This window comes from Podarcis tiliguerta (genome assembly GCF_965153285.1).
Source record: "Podarcis tiliguerta genome assembly, chromosome: 6".
NCBI classification, from domain to species: domain Eukaryota; kingdom Metazoa; phylum Chordata; class Lepidosauria; order Squamata; family Lacertidae; genus Podarcis; species Podarcis tiliguerta.
The window spans coordinates 39,789,774-39,808,439 of record NC_139539.1 but is presented as its reverse complement, the minus strand read 5'-3'; the positions used below and the strand labels follow the sequence as shown (position 1 = coordinate 39,808,439).

The 18,666-nt window shown below is 43.4% G+C and overlaps 1 protein-coding gene across 1 annotated transcript; it reads right to left on the bottom strand.

Moving 5' to 3' along the window:
- Positions 1 to 5,871: 5,871 nt before the first annotated feature.
- On the bottom strand, positions 5,872 to 18,287 carry ELK4 (ETS transcription factor ELK4). The gene is made up of 5 exons (XM_083444518.1): positions 18,066 to 18,287; positions 11,902 to 12,117; positions 9,338 to 10,219; positions 8,253 to 8,369; positions 5,872 to 6,411 (listed from the first exon to the last, which is right to left on the bottom strand). Exons 2-5 carry the CDS (start codon positions 12,106 to 12,108, stop codon positions 6,313 to 6,315), a joined length of 1,305 nt encoding a protein of 434 aa, XP_083300644.1. The 5' UTR covers positions 12,109 to 12,117; positions 18,066 to 18,287; the 3' UTR covers positions 5,872 to 6,312.
- Between the last annotated feature and the right edge of the window lie 379 nt (positions 18,288 to 18,666).

Sequence of the window (18,666 nt, the reverse complement as noted above, 5' to 3'; positions counted from 1 at the left end):
TACAGCGTTTATATTTGCTTACATGTAAGATTGGCTTGTTAAGAAATTGAACTGTATCCTTCTCATATTAATTCTTACAAGTCTGGCTGATGAAGAATTGATCAAGATTGGCTGATGAAGCATTGAACAAAACAGATTGGTTATCCGGAAACTCTGTTCCGCTGATATTTGGCGACAGATTATGTATATATCAAACTTTTGAATTATTCCACCGTGACTGGTGAAGAAGATTTAGAGACTTTGGTTGTAATTTCTGATCATTTGTATTAGTCTGTAAATAGTGTTTAGTGCCATTGTTATTGGCCATTGTGTTTTGTTATATTGTTCAGCTTGTCCATATTGCGACACAGGGGTCTGTTTACAGACTTGATAGTGTCCTGACAGAAAGACAGAACACTGAAGCATTTTGGAGTCCTGGAATTTATGTAAAGTCATCAGCTCCTTCACAATATTAATTCAGGCTTTTTTCATTTGCCAAGTATTTCATGCTAGAGCACTATGTTCTAGCTTCTCTCATTAGCTCACAAGCCTCTACCTTTTGCGTATTCTTAGATACACATGAGCATACTATTTGCGAATACAAATATAGAGGGGGGGGGAAATGCATGAATTATGCTACTGTACCCACACTGTGACGTACATAAGGCCATCTGGTAACACTGCTATAAAAAATACAAACACTATTTTAAAAATACTTTAGAACAAGACTTTTCTATACAAGTTTGAAAGAGTAGATAAAAAACAAACAAAAAACTTCTAGTATGTAGCATTTAAAAGTGGTGCAACTGAACAGCAAGACCAAAAGTCAACGTCAAGCCACAGTTTCAAAACATTTCCCCAAAGAAATCTCACCACTCAAGAAGGACCAGCTAGAAAACCTGTGCATTCAACTCACTACTTGCTCCTCTGGTTACACAAAGCTTCCAAAAGAGAGACTTTCTAAAGACTCCCACATGGGAAAAGAAAAGCTTCCAGTTATTAATACAGTGCTCCACTTACATTACGGAGCTCACGGTGACAAGATGTTCTGATGGCCGATGGCTTTAAAGCGGGGATCGAATCAATTCATGAAACAGAGGGAGGGTCTTCTCCTTTCAGGGAAAAGCTGTCACCAAATATCAGTTGTTAGAAGCAACACTAAGTTCCTACTTTTGGACTTTCTGCAGTACCCATTTAGCTATGCAGGGGGAGATAAGAGGTTGGATTATATAGACCTTGTAGCAGGATTCAGCAGGATTTTGGCTACTCACTGATCTTCTGTGAGAAGCTCTGAGACCAAAATGGTTAGCCAGCCCTGGTCATTTCTGCATAATTCCTATTGTGGCACTGCCCAGCCCTGAATTAAAGGGAAGAAAGCATTAATATATATATCAAAGCAGATACTGGCCCATTTGGGATGCTGAGTTTGCAGCTTGCTTAAACTACTGTTCAGTAGCTGGGGAACAAATGACAAAACTGTGTGCTCCGGCCACAGCAAGCTGCTATGTCAAAAATGGGGAATTGTGGTTTAATGTTGATTTACTAGCCAGGATATTAAACTAGAGCTTGAAGATGGTTTAAGATTGGGGTGAACATTCAGTTCCCCATTTGGGATGCAACAGCTAAACGTCGCTTTATTAAACCAAGAAGCAAGCAGTGAAATAGTCAAGCTGCTCGATTCCACCCACTAAGCTATGGTTTAGCAAGCTGGGAATTAGTACTGTTTAAGATTATTAGTAACTTTACCCAAGCATCTCCAAGCAACTACCAAATATGATACACAACATGTGAAAAGCAAAATAAAGCAACGCACAATACAAGGTAATCAAATAATATCCATCCATCTTTTAAGATAGGTCTAACCACTACAGTCCCTGTGAAGGGGGGGGGGGGGGAGAAGATGTGTATCCAAATCAGGCCACAACCCATTAATTGTACTTCAGTTTCACTTTGCAAATGACTGTGTTAAATACTCTCCTCTACCTTGAGCCTTTTAAGGACCACATCACACTTTTCTCCAGGGCCGCAGACATCAGCCTAATGCTTTCCCCACAAGAAATAAAAGCTGCACATATTGGCAAGATTAGGAGCTGTTGTGTTCAGCAGCACTAGATTAGGTCACTCCCTTGTGGCTTACTGATACTATTTATGTTGCCGTTAACAGCCGTGGAGAATTTAAAGTTCTCTGGCATTTCTTAGAATCACAGAATTTAAGGTCTTCTAGTCCAACCCCGTGCAATGCAGGAATCTCAACATAGAATCAAAGATAATAATGGATTCGTTGCGCCCTCTCGTGATCTGTTTCAACCTCAACTACTGTAAAACTTGGTGTGATGACTGTGAATGGCGGCTGAAATCCAATACACGTACTTGGGGGAACTGACACAAAGTAAGAGAAGGACGTCCTTTTTGCTTACTTAGAACTTGAAAAACAACATTTAGTTTCCTGGGCATCCCTTAATCACTCTTTCTGTTTTAAAAACAAACAACAGCCCTCTTGCTACAATACAAAGATGTGCTGTGTGAACAAGTGCTTACATGCAATTAGATACTTCAAAAGGCAATAAAACAGTTGGCAACAATATAACTCTAGCAGATACAATGAATGATTTAGGCTACCCCAAAGACTGCCAAAACTGAGCGAATGAGGTAAAGAGCAATCAGACACCAATTCATGCCAACATAGTATGCAGAATACAAATCAGGATTGCTCTTCTCTCCCAAATAACTTCCAAATAAGAAAGTTAACTCCCTTAACTCAGTGACACACCTGGTTATTTTCTTTTCCGCATACATACATACATACATATACACACACACACACACACATACAAATATAACATCCAGCATTTAAAGTTAGATCAGACTCTAACTTAAGTTTGCACACAGTTGAAAGCATAAGAAAAACTTCTTCTGTAAATTAAAATGTTTTCAACACATCCAAAAAAACTAAAAGAGAACATGCATGAAAGTAAAAAAAACCTGTCCAACCTTGGAACTGGTTGAAACACAAATACAAAATATCTATATTAGCTGGTTATCTCTTTTGAAACCACTAGCACTTGGATCACTGACAGAATGGAGCTGCACCAATTCCACCCTTCAAAGGTGGCACTGGGGTGGAGGGAGGGTGCTGTAGCACAGTGGCTAAAAGCACGAGACAGTTGTTTGCTGTAAGCCCTCCAACAACCTGCCATGTCAAGGATGAAGCAGAGAGCTAGTCAACACCAAATAGAAAAGCAAAGCCTCTACAAAATGAAGCCACGGAGCTCTATCAAATCACTCGAAACAGAAGAGCAATAGGTGTATGTATACCTCAGCCCAGTACAGTGGTGCCTCGCAAGACGAAATTAATTTGTTCTGCGAGTTTTTTCGTTCTACGAGTTTTTTCCGTCTTGCGAAGCACCACTGCATATCGACGGTTTCCCATAGGAATGCATTGGCGGCTTTAAAAAAAAGGCGCAAGACATTTCGTCTTGCGAAGCAAGCCCATAGGGAAATCTGTCTTGCGAAGCAACTCAGAAAACGGAAAATCCTTTCGTCTTGTGAGTTTTTCGTCTTCCGAGGCATTCGTCTTGCGGGGTACCACTGTATAACAAGCCAGCTTACAACAGTGTGTCTTTTTGAGACTGGTGGGGCTAGATTGTGAAACCTGGGTAAACAAAACTGCTACCAAGATGGCCCAACTTTGGTTCACTTACATGTTTTTAAATATACATACGGCACAGGTGCACCATATACCACACAAGAAATATTTGAAGATACCCTGCCTGTTTCCTTTGGTGATGGGAGAAAGAAGTCAAAAGAACAAATAGTTTGATTGCATTCCTTTAGTGCTCAAGAAGAAATGTAAAGCAAAACAAAACCTCGCTCTGACTTCTCTCCTACCCCCAATACATATGCCAAAAGCAGCCAGCCTAGATTGGCTGCTATTAAAAAGTGCTGTCATTACTTTAGCCCATGAGGCAGAATACAAACCCCCTGTGCAAACTCGGGAACGCAGGTTGCCTTCTCTCACTTACTACTTGCAGCTATTTTTCTGCATGTCTGCATTAAACAGAATATATGGAAATATTGCACATTCAATTTAAGCACAACAGACATGGACCTTTCAAATGACTTAGCTGATCATGTCTGGAAAATGAATGACAGCAATGCACCTTCAGTAACAGACAAGAACACACCTTCTGCTGTCTCTTTGGGTTCTAAGCTATATTGCACCATTCCTTTCCTCTTACCAGAAGTGGTTTTGGAAGGGCAGTCCCAAGAAATTAACTTCTGACTGTTCTTGTGAATGGTGCATCGCAAACTCTATGGGAGAAGGAGAAATTTAGTTTATGTATTTCAGTGGGCGTGGGGGGGGGGGACCAGCCAATGTCTTCTCCTTTAGCATGGTACTCAGCCCTAGGGGACTCTCATACGTAGGTACATATTTTGAAATTAACAGAGATTTTGCAGAAGAGCCTGGATGACTGTGCTCAAGTCCCCTGCTGATCTTAAAGAATGGGATGGATGCAAAGCACAGCATTTCAAGCTTCTCTCAAATCCAGTAGGTTTAATCTTGCACTGGAGGTGCCATTTCAAATAGTTGCTTGCTTTTCACGCTCCTCTGCTTCTGCAGACTACTAAAAGTCATCATTAAAATTGTGGTGGGAAATTGCATTTAGTCCTTAATAAGTAGCTGGTAAACAATTCCCAATTAAAAAAAAAAAAAAAGCAAACCCCTGCCAAAAACCATTCCTGGTACTTATCTTACCTTTCCATCAAATAGCTATGTGACGCTACAGGTCTTGTGGTACTTTGGGGACTGGCCCAAATCTAGAAGATAAGGGTAGCACTTATGCAGAAATACTATGCCTCTCATAGAATCATAGAGTTGGAAGAGACCACAAGGGCCATCGAGTCCAACCCCCTGAATCTCTTTCTACGGAGAGATAACAACTAATGCTGTAAACATCTATCCAGGTTCCCATCATACTTTCACTTTCCAGTCATATAAGCCAGACCGCCTCATCAGGAAGCCAGCATAACATGACCACCAAATTACCTCTAAACTATCCTCATAGTGGAGACATCCAAGAACAGTTCAAGTATGGTTTAACCACTCCCTTGCCGCAAGATTAAGTGCAGTCTGAAAGCAGCTTTTAGCTCTTTCAGGCTATAAAGCAGCCCACACCACCTTGCCCTTTCCCACTCACACCCTCCTCATCAACAGGAACACTTTCAAATAACCACACATTATTTCTACTTTTAGGAGCATCAACATGCTCAAACTTTAAATCTAAGTGAGAGTGTGGCCAAAAAGAAAAGTGGATCACCCAGAGGTATCAGGGGCCAAAAGCAGCACTGACTGTTCTTTGGATACCTTATTTGTTAAAAGGGGACAGGGGAGAATAAAATAATAGAATACAAGCAAACATTCACTGCTCAAATGTCAGATCTACATACGACCTTATCAAGCATCAAGACAACACCACACACAGCATATCAGATATACGGTTACCCCAATGCCACAAAACATCAGTCGCCAAGATCTGCAATTAGAATGGTGTGCTTCTTTAAATATCAGGGTTTTGTTTTTTAAACCTACCAAGCAACATCAGACATAAAACATCCAAATATTTCTAAAGACCAAAACGATTCATTCATTCCATGTGCTATGCATTTCTCTGGAGATGAATCAACAATTTTGGCTAAAGGATACACAGCTAGATCTTATCTATTTACAGGCAACACCCTTAAAATTATGCCCAGTTCTTCTATATCACTATAAAATGCTCCTGAAAAGTTCCCTCTTACAAAGAGATAATATATTTTCGTACAGCATTCCTGCATTACTAATAGAGAAATTATCAACCCTAAAGCAAGCCTTAAAAAAAACAAAAAACAAAACATTTTCCAAGTATTTCTTAGAATGCCAGCTTCCAATGGAGATTAATATTTTGATAGGTTATACAAGAAGCGAAGGGGCAAAAGGTTACCAGTCAAAAAGGAAAGTTGTGACTGGTATCAGCTGCTGCAGAGTCAATCATTGCATTCCACCCACCTCAAGAAAAATCGCTTTACCAAGAGAAGCCTTCTTAAATCAGAAGAACCAGGTGAGAAAAGTGATCTTGGAGAACAGTCTCCAATTAAGGCGTTTCCATAAAAATTCCCTTATGTCTTGAAAGGAATTTTTGAAAAGGCATTTAAACAGGGAATAGCAAAAAAACCCAAGCCTGTTCATATTGTCTCTGTGGAATTGCAAACCCCATATTGAAAACCAGATTTCATCATTTTGATGAAACCTCTTTATCTTGATTTCCACCTGTCCTTTTCCCAGAAGGCCATACCCTATGTCTTCTGCAAATCTGGGGAGAAAGGCCCAGGAGTGGAGGGCCCGTCCATTCCGGACATCGTAAATGGTCCATGAGTACTCAGCACCGATGGAAACTGAAAAACAGAAACAGATACCAAGATTGCACCAGTGTAAAAAGTTTTCTGTGCACTAGCATTTATCTTTTCCACTGATAGCTGGTGTGTTGAGACTATTCATTTCAGCAGAATAATTAACAATTTAACATTACCATTTCAAAGAAGCTCGTCTGTTCATACTTGCCTTTTCAGTTCACTACTCACACTGTAAAATGATCTTACAGAAACGAACCAGGGGAGCAAAGCCACCAAAGATGACGTGGCGACAAATGCCTCCGTTTTTCTAACCTGGTACTATAACAGTTTGTCACTAGAGGGCGTTTTCACTGGGCCACTTTTGACTACAGTACATGACTGAGATAGAAGGCTATCCTGGGTTGAATTCTTTTACTCCAAAATGCTTGTGAGATTGTTATTTTTTTTATTCTGCCCATTAACAGATCAACTGGAAAACCTTTTTAAAAAGCAGCTTTGGACAGCTGTTCTTAGCTCCTGCCAGCACATAATATATAAATGCCACTTCAAGCTTCAAAGTATGCTGTAGATTACGTTGAGTATTCTCTCTCTCTCTATATATATATATATCTCATACGCATACCTAAACCTGCATATCACAACCTTGGTTCTTTCATCTCAGCATCCATATACAAGAACTGAGTAATTTACTTACGCCATTTTGATGTACACCGCGTCACACAAATTAAAGATACAAGCTGTACCTTAATTTTTCTGAAAGGCTTGAATAATAGTGAAAAATTGTACACCACCCTTCATCCAAAGATCACAGGGCGGTTACAACAACAAAAATTACTCTTATGTACAGTGGTACCTTGGGTTACATATGCTTCAGGTTACATATGCTTCAGGTTACAGACTCCGCTAACCCAGAAATAGTACCTCGGGTCAAGAACTTTGCTTCAGGATGAGAACAGAAATTGTGCTCCGGCAGCGCAGCAGCAGCAGGAGGCCCCATTAGCTAAAGTGGTGCTTCAGGTTAAGAACAGTTTCAGGTTAAGAATGGACCTCCGGAAAGAATTAAGTACTTAACCTGAGGTACCACTGTACACAACATAACAACATACTCAATGTGTTCCTATTCAATCACTAAACGGTATCCTTCACCTGGAATCGGGTGTGGCACTCAAAGCGAACCATTATTTGCTCATCTTACCATTGGATTATCCCAATGACAAAACTATGCTTACTCATCGGGATTAACACAAGGCCTCCACTGCGCTCATGTTCCATGTTTCATTAAGGATTTTCCATTAAAAGAACAAAGCTAAAAAGAACACATTAAGATAACATTTTCCAGTCCATTGTGCTTAAACTGGAAGGCTTCCAGAACTAAGGGTACTACAAAGTCTGGATTACATGGACTTATTGTTAGCACTCACCCTCCAAGTCAGAATTGGAAAAGCATGCTTTTTTAAAATTCTGATTTGCAGTGCAAGTGTTAACCACAGTTTTCTGATTCACTGTCACAGCATCTAAAGTCAGCAGTAAGCTGCAAAGTGAAAGTGAAACTGCGCAGAAGAGGAGGGAGCGCAGGAGCCCATGGCTTGTTTCTCAAATGGAGAACCATCTGAATTGAGATGAACTTCTAAATGAACCTATAAGAAGAGGAGATATTTCAATTTTTGCAAATCTCACTGGCTCTTTTACATAAGTCATCCACTGGTGGAGTAAGGGGGGTGCGGTGGGTGCGGCCCGCCCCTGCTGTCATCCCTGAAGGGGGGGGATGACATCACCCCCCGCCCCCCTGGGATGCTTACCCTGCCCCCGGGTACACAGCACATGCGGCACTCCGAGTGCCAGAGCAGCTAGCTCCACCTCTGAAGTCATCCACTGGAACTTACCTGGAAAAGGGTGTTAGCACCTTGCAATCTTGCTGGGCTGAGAGGGGCAACTGGACTGAGAGTGCTCCAGAAATGGATACTGGAGAGCAAGGGGCTTGGGGTCAGCAAAATAGGCGTCTGTGAGACATACAAAACAATGTCACAACACCAGTTTAATATATGAATTTAACATAAGAAACCATTTAACACCTGAACTTCCATTACCAGCAGTATAACTAGCAAGCATTTAACACTTCCAAGCCACCGAGGTCACCTGGGCTTAGAATCATCGAACTGTAGAGTTGGAAGGGATCCTGAGGATCATCTATGCCAACCCCCTGCAATGCAGGTATGTGCAGCATATGGGGATCAAACTTGAAACCTTGGCATTATCAGCACCACGCTCCAAGGAAGCCAAGGCAGTTGTTTCAGCATCAGCTGACAGCACCAGACACCCAAAACAGCAGGTGATCAAGTTTGGAAAGTCAATACTTCAGTTTAATAGCTTTTGGTGAATGTGTGCAAATCTACAATTGAACATGAGCTAGATAGAACAGATTCAAGCAAAGATGGCCACTTTTAACAGTGATCTGAACTAATGTCTGACATCTAAGCTTTGTTCATGCTGTACTCACACAGCTAGTATTTTAAAAAAAACAACACCATGCACCTAAACCTTGCTGTATACTTTCTCTCTTTGAAATTAAGCTAGCACAGACACACTGCAAAAAGAGCATTACATTTGCATTGGCTTTTCATGTATCCAAACATGAAAAATCAGCTTAGGAAGTCTGGATCTCTCAAATGATTTTCATCCCACCCTTGCCAAAAATTTCCAGAAACTTGAGGCATTCTGAACTGACTCTATGCTCTACCTCCATCATGTAAAGATCAGTGCATGTTACACTAAACACACCTTGGTCTGGTTGGCTATGTACCTGATCACAGGCAACAGGTTAGATTTCCATCCAGCTTTGAAAAATCCCTGTCTGTTCACTCATAACCTTTAGAAAAGTTAGCACACCTCTTCTGAAGAGGTCATCTCTCTGCCACGCTTCCTGCACACATACAGGATTTGGTTCAGAAGTAACGGAAGACAGGATTACCTGTGAAAAAAGTGCTGGTGTAAGAGAAGCAGTAGGGAGAGAAGGGCTTAGTATCCCCAGCGGACTTGGGTCACTGCCAGTAATGACCAGAGTGGGAGCAATTTCCAGCCCTTTAGGCTTTCTAGTTCGGCTATGACGAAACTCCTTTTCTAGCATGGAAGAACCCTGCTCTTTGAACTCCAAGACTTGGTTCTGAGAATGTTCCAGCTGCTGGCACGACACAGGCTCAGGATCTGTGTCTATAGCCAGATCAGAACTTAAAGGTGGCAAAGGAGACCTGGGAGGAACCTGGAGAGGAGGAGAAACGGAGGCTGCAGGAGGCGTAGGGGTGAAATTGGTGATCAAGCATGGCAAGGATGTGGACGTCTCAGCTTTCGGTGTTACCAGGGACTCCAAAGCCTGGAGACTCTCATCTGAGCCAGAAGGGAGAGTGGAAGCAGCTGACAGAGTAGAGGGCGGCGGAGCAGTAGAGGCGAGGGGGGAGATCGAAAGCTTTTTGGAGGACACGGTCACAAATTTTATGACCGATGGTGTCAGTTCCTGAGGACCTTTCTTCTCCACCGATTTCTCAGTCGGGTTCTCCATATTGATTGGCTTAAAGAGTTTTACACAAGAGGAAGAGTTCAGGGAGTTCAAAGTGAATGAAGAATATAGGCCTGAGTGGATGTAATCATTGCGGCTGGAGGACTTTGCACAGGGCTGAGGCTTCTCCTTCCCACAGTTCTCCACGTCCTTTGCAGCATTGCCAACGTCTATCAAGCCCACCTGAGACTCGGCATCACCCTCAACCCTGCCAACCACTAAGGGGTCCATATTCAAAATCTCCGGGTAAGACACAAACTTGTAAACAAACTTCTGGCCATTCACTTTTTTGATGATGTTCTGTGGAAACATCAAACAATAGGAAGGCGTCAGGCACTCCTCTCATTTGAATTCTTGCTTCGGAGCCTCAACCCAAGGACGCCCCACTTCAATAAGAAAATTACTTACATTTGAGGACAAGCTTAGTTAAATAGTTATTATGTGTTAGATCCAGGCTAAGTTGCTAACACTTAATCAGCAACGACCAAGCCCCATTGATTTTAATGGAAACGAAGTACAACTAGCTTAGCCTGGATTCTGCCTACATTTATATCCCACCCTTCCATTTAGAAACTCAGAGTGGCTTAAGGGGGTGGGGGGAGTCCTAGGTACTGTTCATCCCTGCAGTAATCAGGTCACACCCACAGTTAGCTTCAACAAGGCTACAGCGTTGGCTGAATCCAGAACATTCATGGAATGATCATGGAAAGTTTTGCCATTTCTCTCCTGTCTGGCCACCCACACACTAAAAAGCCCATCCGCAATGTGCATTAAATCATAATGGCCCTGAACTTATGTCACACGTAATGGGCCCAGACTCGGTCTACTACCTACACATTTTATGGCCTTGATTTAAAAGGCAAGGAAGCTTAAGCCCAAATACTGAAGATGGGCACTGTGTTTGCATCTGTGGGCGCACTGTGTTACAGCACCAAGGTTAAGTACTCAAATGAGAGAAGATTTATGTAACTTTTATGTAGCTGATGGGAAATGAGCAGCTGACATTCAGCAGAACAGCATGAACTGCAGCCACTTCAATGCCTCTAAGCCGTATTCAGCAACACTTATTTCCTTCTGGACTTACTGAAGTACTGAATTGTAAGTTTAATGAGCAAGCCAATGTTATCTCAACTTTAAGTTCTAATCTGCAGGCCTCCGGAACATTTATTTTCTTATCCCATGCACCCACACAAGGACAGTTTGCAAAATAAGATCATATGAAAACATCCCTCTTCCTTGTTCTTGGGTAGCACTGAATAGGCTCCTTCTTGGGGGGGGGGGCAATGCACTTGCACAGGAGGTGGGGTAGCTTCCTATGTCGTTCACTATTCTGGAAAAGGCAATGCATATATATGTGAAGTAAAAGGGTGGGGGAGATTAAAGTCTACTTGAATTCAGACTTAAAACAAAATATTTTAGGACAGTGCCAAATACAAAATGGCATCACAGGAGTATAGCAAGTTGTAATTACTTTGTGTTTTTAGGGCTTTCATTTCCCTGAAATTTGTACTCATTTTTGGCAACCTGACAGGTGATTTTCTTGGAAAGCCTCACTTAAACGTCTAAGACACTTAATAACTCTTTAGAAGTAGTTCAGGGCCTGAAAAGCTAAACTCTCAGCCACAGAAAACAGCTCTCATGATACCCAAGCTTGCACAGTGGTACCTCGGGTTACATACACTTCAGGTTACAGAATCCGCTAACCCGGAAATAGTGCTTCAGGTTAAGAACTTTGCTTCAGGATGAGAACAGAAATTGTGCTCCGGCGGGGCGGCAGCAGCAGGAGGCCCCATTAGCTAAAGTGGTGCTTCAGGTTAAGAACAGTTTCAGGTTAAGAACAGACCTCCAGAACGAATTAAGTACTTAACCCGAGGTACCACTGTATAGCATTGCATTACCCTTGGAAAACAGAAAAGCTCATTAGGCTGAGGCAGAAGGAAAGGAGGGTTACACATCTGATACAAACTAAATGCTGGAGTTACCTTCACATAGTAATATCTGAGAGCACGACTGAGTTTGTCGTAGTTCATGCTGGGCTTGTTTTTACGGATCCCCCAGAGGCGGGCCACCTCTTCTGCCTGCAGCAGCTTGAACTCTCCGTCATTTGAGGTCCAGCAGATGATATCCTTGTTCCGAGGCTCCTGGAGGAGTTGTAAAAGGAACTGCCACAACGTGATCGCACTGTCCATAGCAGTGAGCTGAAATGCAGAAGGAGAGAAGCTGAGAAGATTCTCACAGGGGTCATGCACAATGCTTGGGGGGTGGGGTGGGCACATGCACATCTCTCCTAAAATAAATGATATGTTTGCAATAATCAGTACTGCCAGAGGAGAAACACGAGTTACCAACAAAAACAAAAACAAAAGACAAAAGTTTAGGAGGGCCACATTCTCTACACTGGGACTATTTAGAGTCTCATGTAGTTAAATCAAAACAGTTTGGAGAGCCACACTAACTCATTACATTTATCTATGAAAAGTTCCTCCATAAGTCTAGCTTTGCTCATCAGAAACTGTGCCAGTGCAGCTAGCACAAACAGCACACACAAAGCGAAACAGCCACAATTACAATTTACATTTTTTCCTCTTAAAAAAATGCATTACTACTGATACTGGAGGGGCAAAGGATGTCGTCTTGTTCAAGGATTGGCCACCATGTTGCTTTTAATTTTAGCACTCAAATTCTACTTCTGAATGAAATCTGAGTTATAAAATATAACACATTAGAGAAGGGAGAGTCAGTGTGGTGCCCTCCAGATGCTGTTGATCTCCATCTCTCATCAACCTCTCCTAGCACGGCTAATAGTCAGGGATAAAGGGAGCTGTAATCAAACAACATCAGGAAGCTACTACATTGGCCAGCTCTGGATTAGAGAATGAAAGGAGCCCAGGCCAATTTTCATATTATGCAAACAAATATACCCTTCATAAGCAACCACCAATCCTGGCTCTCTGATGAATGTTCAAGTAAATCCACACATTTGCAAACATGTGCTGGGTCCTATTCACATATTACCAACTTACATGAACACCTGAAAAACTGTAGTGTCTGAACAGACAGAAACCTGCTACCACATCCCTGTTCAAAGAAGGAAAGATGAGCAGCCAGGCTACCCGCTGGTGCAGGCACCTTGCAAGTTCTAGCTTTAATATTATATTGTCCTCCAAACTCCTACAACTGAAGAAAGCAGGAGAGGTACCCAGTTAGATATACAGCACACTGAAATAAAGAGGTTCTTCAGTGGTGGAAATATTCATCTCACCTAGCTCTTATTTCACCTGAGTGAAATTCACCATTGGCAAACAGTGTGCAAAGTCCAGTCTAATGGGGGCTATCTTTTCCTCTCACACAGGCCAAAGCGAGATGTAGACACAGCAGAGGCTGTAGCAGCAGGACTTATTTGAAGGTCACTATGAGGATGGAGCTGAAGTCTTGGCCCACCACTATCCTCAAGGCCCTTTCACTAAACTAAAGGCTGAGATATACAAACTGCCAGTTGCAGGGCAGGTGGTGCAAATTGATACCCAGAATAACTTTGGTAGCATGTACATATTACAGAATCAACACAAAAAGTAAGAAAGAATTCTGTAGGAGAAACTCTTCGGCCTATTCAAAGGAGATGATGGAATGTAGTTGGCTCTATAAAAGGATTCGCAGGACAATCTAGCATGACAAAACAGGGTTAAGCATTCCTAATTAAATTTTGCCTTGGGGCAGGTACTTCTCCCTGCTCCTCCTTTAGGTAGAGTCTGTCATTCCGTCTGTTTTTAATGGGACCTTGCCAAGGAAAGGAGTCATTTAAAGAACTCAAGACACGCACTACACAGATATGCAACACTAGCAGACTGTACTGTTAAAAGAACAGGCCTGTGTTGAGTCTTTTAATCTGTTTCTTGCTGGATATTCAGAAGCAGCAGATCACAACCCCCCTCAACTCCACTTCTGACTAGAACCAACAGGATTATCTGCCTCAAGACACAACCAGGTAAGATAACTGAGGAAACCCCAGTTTTACATGCAAAGGATCAACTCTGTCACTCTGCACTAATCCAGCTAAGAAACTATGATTGGGTGTTTACTTTTCAGCATAGAAGCCACCTTTCTAAGGAACTGCTTACCGTTTTGCTTCTGTTCAGGCATTTTGCTAGCAAATAATGATGTCATATAGGTAAAAAAAAACCTATAGTTATGCCACTATCCTATAGCTAGGACAAAAATACACATGCATCCTCACTACAGGGATGGGTGAGAGCTTTGTGCACTAGTACACTTTCCTTTCCATCCCTCAACAACTCTGATTCTACTCCAGCACAGCTGCAAAGGTATTCTTACTTACTAGACCTATTAGTTGCTTGTTACTTAAAAGGTCTCCAGGTGGTTTACATTGAAAACGGAAGCATAAATTCAACTAAGTTGTTGCATATGCCATGGAACAAGGTCTGCTCATGCAACTAAACTTTCCTCCCCTCACACACACCCCACCAGCTCTGGAGGGTTAGGGGGCATGGAGGTCCTGTTATGCAAGCATACCCCAGTCAGAGCTACGTTCAATTCCACCCCACATTACAATGACATTTTCCTTCAACACCTGGTGCCAAAAGGATATGGGCTTACTTCAAATGGTGCCTGCACATTTTGCTTCATGACTTTCATTCTGCAAGGTTTAGAGTCTAGGTCCCCTGCTGGGGACAAATACAGCAGCTCCTGTATCCCACCCCCTTTGATGGCTCTGTCCTTGAATATGCCAAAACTATTCTCCCTGGGTGGCCCCATTTCAATGCCATCTTTTTTTGGCACAGAGCCATTCACTTTGTTATTATAGGGGGGAATATTTATAAATGCATCCTTATTGTAGTTCAGATATTTTTGTTTTAAGAATATGCTGTGATCTCAGTAAGCATTTCCGGGGAGGAAATCAAAGTTCACAGGAGAAAGGGTAGGCTTGCAGAGCTGATTACAAATAGCTACCATAACCTTACAGAGATCAAAGTCCTGAACAGAACTGCAAGATTTCAATGCTTTTAGCAGTTGCTTTCATTTTCCAAGTTCCTGGCTTGTATATGCGCGCACGCACGCACACACACCAGACTTCACACCACAAAAATGAAGCCCAAGGATTTTCATACAAATAACTCAGACACTGACAGAGCATCCCATCTCACTGATTGCTTTCAGAAGCATTTCTAAGGGATCTTGCACACTCAATGAAAAGAGTTCTTAATATACTTTTTGCGACTTTTTCCAATGGAAGAGAGGTAGAAAGTTCCCCATAATAAGCAAATTCAAGTGTTTGCAGCAGTTTGCAAACATGAAACCCTCTGCCAGTTTAAGTTTTCAAAAATATACATTTGTTTATTTTTCTAGTTTGCTCCTACCAACCACAAAAACATCCCGCTATGTCTCCCTGCTCCAGTTCCTGCCCACAACTGCTGTCCCATCTCTTGGCCAGGTTAGCAGCAGCAAACCAAACACAACACAAAGCAGGGCAGCTGGGTATAAAGCAAGCAAAGTGGAGCAAGGGGTACAGTGGTACCTCAGGTTACATACGCTTCAGGTTGCAGACTCCACTAACCCAGAAATAGTGCTTCAGGTTAAGAACTTTGCTTCAGGATAAGAACAGAAATCGTGTTCCAGCGGTGCAGCAGCAGCGGGAGGCCCCATTAGCTAAAGTAGTGCTTCAGGTTAAGAACAGTTTCAGGTTAAGAACGGACCTCCAGAACGAATTAAGTACTTAATCTGAGGTACCACTGTATTTTGCCACAATGGCAATAAGAAGAAAGTGACAATGGATGAGGGTCACATGCAATGAAGCAAATGGGGATACTTAAGGAAAGATAGGACTCCCTTAGAACAGAAGCAGACTAGTTGCTGCAGGAGTAGATTAAAGTAAACTTAAAGGGAACAAGAATGTGAGGAAATGCTAACAGATTCTGAAAATCTGAATGGGGCAGAAAAGAGTAAGCATGTTGTGTAAGAGGGGGAAAATTAGGAAGGGGTCCAGAAAAAAGTAGCAATCTATGGGCTGAATGGATTTTACTATGGGGCAGTGGGAAGAAAAGACAATAGAGATTACAGGACACCAGGAGAGTCAAATGGTAACAGAGGGACATGTCTGGGATGCAGAACTCAGTTCACATAACACGGATCAATTATTATCTCTTCTAACTGGTTTTAGGAACCACAGGATTGTTATAGAAAAAGGTAATAGGCCAGAGTTTACCCATATATCCAAGTGCCTTGTTTATAGGTAAACAATGCTAATTTGTGTTAACGACTGGAAACCAGAGGCATACCCTAGTTATCTGCGTAAGGTTGTGAGTTTAGCCATGAATTTAATTGCTGAGCAGGAGGAGAAATGGCAAGGCGATATGAAGGCAGACCATGGGAGGCTATGGAGTGTATGGCAATATATGTGTGTGGCGACATGATGCCACTGTCGTGGCAAGACCAAACACAGAAGTGATTTATTTTTATTTTTTACAGGGGAGGGAGGGAGCTGATACAGCTCCTTGCCAAGCCCTAAGTATGCCTCTGCTAGAAACACAGAACTAGGCTTAGGGTATAATTCAGCCCCCACTGCCCACACTGGGGTATGTGTGTGTGTGTATGGATTGCATCACTCCACTGGTACAGAGCTCCTTTCCCCCTCGCAGCAGCTGGTATGGGTGACAGGGCTATGGATGCAGAGGTGTCTCTGTCACACTGTGCAACTGCCAGGCCACAGTTCAGATTCTTTTGCCAGTCAATGTGATCTTGTATAATGGCAGGCTCTGCAGGGGTGATTAACCTGTATTTGGCCTACCACTCACATCATTTGTGACCACTGGCCACACACGCTGGAGCTGATAGGAGTCCAACAGCTTCTGATAAGCCACAGGTTAGCCACCTTGATACAAGTCCAGATCATATTCCCATTAGGAATTTCAACTAACAAATTATTTTTAAAGTCACAACCTCTTGAAACATGCAAAAAGAGAAGCTAAAGTGAGCACAGACTCTTCTTTAAGGAGGTGTTTGTTCACATGAGCATTACAAGAGAAGGGCTTATTCTTTCCACTCCCAAACTGTAAGTTACAGAGTGTATTTTAGGAAGGACATAACTCTGGGATAGCTGTGTATGACATCCTGTTGTTATGACACACACAACCAGTATAGAAGCTGTGTCCTCCTGAATAAACCCTGCAGAAATACCCAACACAGTTTACTCACATTCATGCAAATGCAGCCTCGGGTAACAAGAAACTGACTGTCATAAGTGCTAGAAACCAGAAGAAACAGACAACACAAAATAGGGAGACATGAACTCCAGGAAAGCCATGATGAAAGATTCTGAAAAGCGAGGCAGCTGGGAAGATAACAACATATTTGAGGAACCACATCTTAAGATTTCTGCAGAAACCAGAAGACAAAACTGAGATTAAATTCCATAGGCTGGGTCTGTAGTTAAGCCTCAAGGGATGCAGGACAATGTATAAACATCAGTTATAAAGAAAAACTAATGGGCTTCTGCCAATATAGTCCAGCAGACAGATTTCAGCTGCTCGGGCCAGGAAGGCATTTCCGAATTATTGCTTAGCCAGAATTCTCACACCCATTCCCTCCCTCCTTCACCTGTAAAAAAAATGGCAGTAGTTTGGGCAGGGCTGCTTGAAAGAAGCCAGCGAGATAACACGCTGTAGAGAAGCCTATGCACCAGCAAGTGGAACTAATGTAACTGGCAGCAAATGCTGACCAATTTGATTTTACTATTTACAGAAGCGAGTGGGTACAACACAGCCAACTCTGTGAGTAGAGTTGAGAGAAGGAATGGGAAGAAACCCATAAAGGAGCTGCAACAGAGAACGGGGGAAACTGGTTAGCAGCCCCACATGGAACCACAAGGGCGGGCGATGGGGGGGTGAGCTTAATCTTGAACGAAAGCCCTAGCTTAGCCCCTGGATTAATAACAAGGCGGTTCCCCTGAGCATGGGCAGAGAGCACTTCTGCCAGCCTTCGAGGACGCAGCCGTCCGTCCCATCTAGGGAAGCAGAGGGCACCGCGCGGGCTGAGCGTCTTCCAGGGCGAACCTGGCCGGGCCGGGGGTGTGGCGCCGGGGCCCGGGGCGGGACGGAGGTCGACGGGGAAGGGGTCCCGGCCGGGCACTCACCTAGGCGGAGCCCGCCCGCCCGCGCCAAGCGGTCCCCGTGCGGCGGCAGGTGCTGAGCTCCCTGCCGAGTCCCTGCCTTTCATGGCCGGGAGTCCCCGCGGAGACTCCGAGTGCGAGTCCCCATCCCTTCGCGGCCGACGCGGAAGCAGCGAGCCGCGTCGCGAAAGGGGGCTGACGGGGCAGCAGCTTCACTCCGTAGCAGGCGGACTCCGCGGTCTCATTACGGCCGCCGTACCCACCACTTCCGCCCCTCCACCCGCCCGGGAAAGGGAGGAATGGAACTTGCGGGCCAAGCCAATCGTAAGGAGGCGCAGTCGGAGGGTGGGCCAATGAAAACGCTCGGCCCGCCTCCCGCCCGCAGGGCACTGTGGGGATTGGAGTTTTTTTTGTTCTAATAAGTGGTTGCTGGCTGCCTCTATAGGCCAGAGAGAGAGAGAGAGAGAGAGAGAGAGAGAGAAGGAGTGTATGCTTGTGTTTTGTCATTTTGTAATATTTATTGCATGGACTCGAAGCAAGTGGCCAAGGGCGCCCGTGGAGGCACGCCCACTTTCTTGTCGATATTTTATTTAGTTTGTTTCTATTCACGTTTAATGCCACGATC

Bases quoted from the DNA above. Each gene is read 5' to 3' on its own strand.
- ELK4 (XM_083444518.1), bottom strand. From the start codon at position 12,108: ATGGACAGTGCGATCACGTTGTGGCAGTTCCTTTTACAACTCCTCCAG. The intron at 8,370-9,337 runs GTAATCCTGTCT...TATGTCTCACAG, and splicing joins CACCAGCACTTTTTTCACAG to ACGCCTATTTTGCTGACCCC. The intron at 6,412-8,252 runs GTAAGTTCCAGT...TCTGTTTTTCAG, and splicing joins GTGCTAACACCCTTTTCCAG to TTTCCATCGGTGCTGAGTAC.